This window comes from Pelmatolapia mariae, linkage group LG18 (assembly GCF_036321145.2).
Source record: "Pelmatolapia mariae isolate MD_Pm_ZW linkage group LG18, Pm_UMD_F_2, whole genome shotgun sequence".
Lineage (NCBI taxonomy): Eukaryota > Metazoa > Chordata > Actinopteri > Cichliformes > Cichlidae > Pelmatolapia > Pelmatolapia mariae.
In genome coordinates, this window is record NC_086243.1 from 35,748,409 (window position 1) to 35,749,674 (window position 1,266).

General features: G+C 39.4%; 1 gene segment (V, D, J or C); it reads left to right on the forward strand.

Annotated features, from left to right (window-relative positions):
- Positions 1–354: 354 nt before the first annotated feature.
- LOC134616219 (T cell receptor alpha variable 38-2/delta variable 8-like) lies at positions 355–876 on the forward strand. The segment is given in 2 exon segments: positions 355–400; positions 491–876. Coding segments are annotated over 2 exon segments (432 nt in total).
- Positions 877–1,266: the final 390 nt, after the last annotated feature.

Genomic DNA, 1,266 nt, shown 5'->3' on the forward strand with positions numbered 1-1,266 from the left:
ACTTTCAGCTACAGCAGAGTTTTAACTGTGTTTCTATTAAAATTTTTGTCTTACAGACTCTCAAAGTGCTGAACACTACAACCCACACTTGCCCTTCACACACTGATCATGTGTTTAAGGACCACTGACTTTTCACTTTGTAGACTTCCTGCTGCCAATGAAAGCAGAGCAGCAGAAAGACGTGCTGAGTGTAAAGCTGTCAGCAGGGGGAATAACACAGGGCTGTGAATGAGTCCTGTCACTGTGATCAGGCTCTTCCTTCTAATCCACCAACTTAGTGTTGATGAAGACTAAACAGAGAGATCACAGCTTCTTTATACTTGCTGTAGCTCACAGTTACTCTACACTGCAGATATGACGCCTCTGTTCATCTCAGTGCTGCTGGCTGCTATGTGCCTCGGTATGAACACAACTCTGTTTCTTTGATATCAATCCAACATTGACATGATTCTTTAACAGCACACTGATACTGTTTGTTGGTGTTTTACAGAATGCAGAGCACAAAAAGACAACGTGCTGCAAGCAAAAGGAGAAGAGACTGCTGCTGAAGGAGGCACAGTAACACTTCACTGTCTCTATAACGTCAGCATTACAACAAATTATTATCTCTTCTGGTACAAACAGGATGGAAACAACAGCCCCAAATTCCTCCTCAGCCGCTTTAAGGTTGGTGAAGGGAAAACAGAGGCTGGAGACAGATTTTCATCCACACTGGATTCCAGCATCAGATCAGTTCCTCTGAAGATCCAGAAGCTTCAGCTGTCTGACTCTGCTGTGTACTACTGTGCTCTGCAGCCCACAGTGACAGGAAACACCAAAACTCTGTACAAAAACCTTTGGAGCAAAGACAACAGAATACTCCACAACATCCACTAAAGGGAGCCACACACTGTTAAACCTCTCTAGTTTAGTAGGATACAGACTACATTCATTTTCATGGATTTACCAACAAAACATTGTTTCTTTACCTTTTTATAAATAAAAGCACAGTAAATATAATAAGAATCATCTGAAGTACCTCAAGAGAAGAAAGGTTCAGAAAGAAAAATACCCTCAGACCACAAATTACATTTTAAATGACTAATACACTATAAGATAAGATAAGATAAGATAAGATAAGATAAGATAAGATAAGATAAGATAAGATAAGATAACCTTTATTAGTCACACACATGGGAAATTTGTTTTGTTACAGCAGAAAGTGCAAAGTTACATCGCAAAAATTAGAAAAACACCGGAATAAGATAAAAATAAGATCCTGTACAC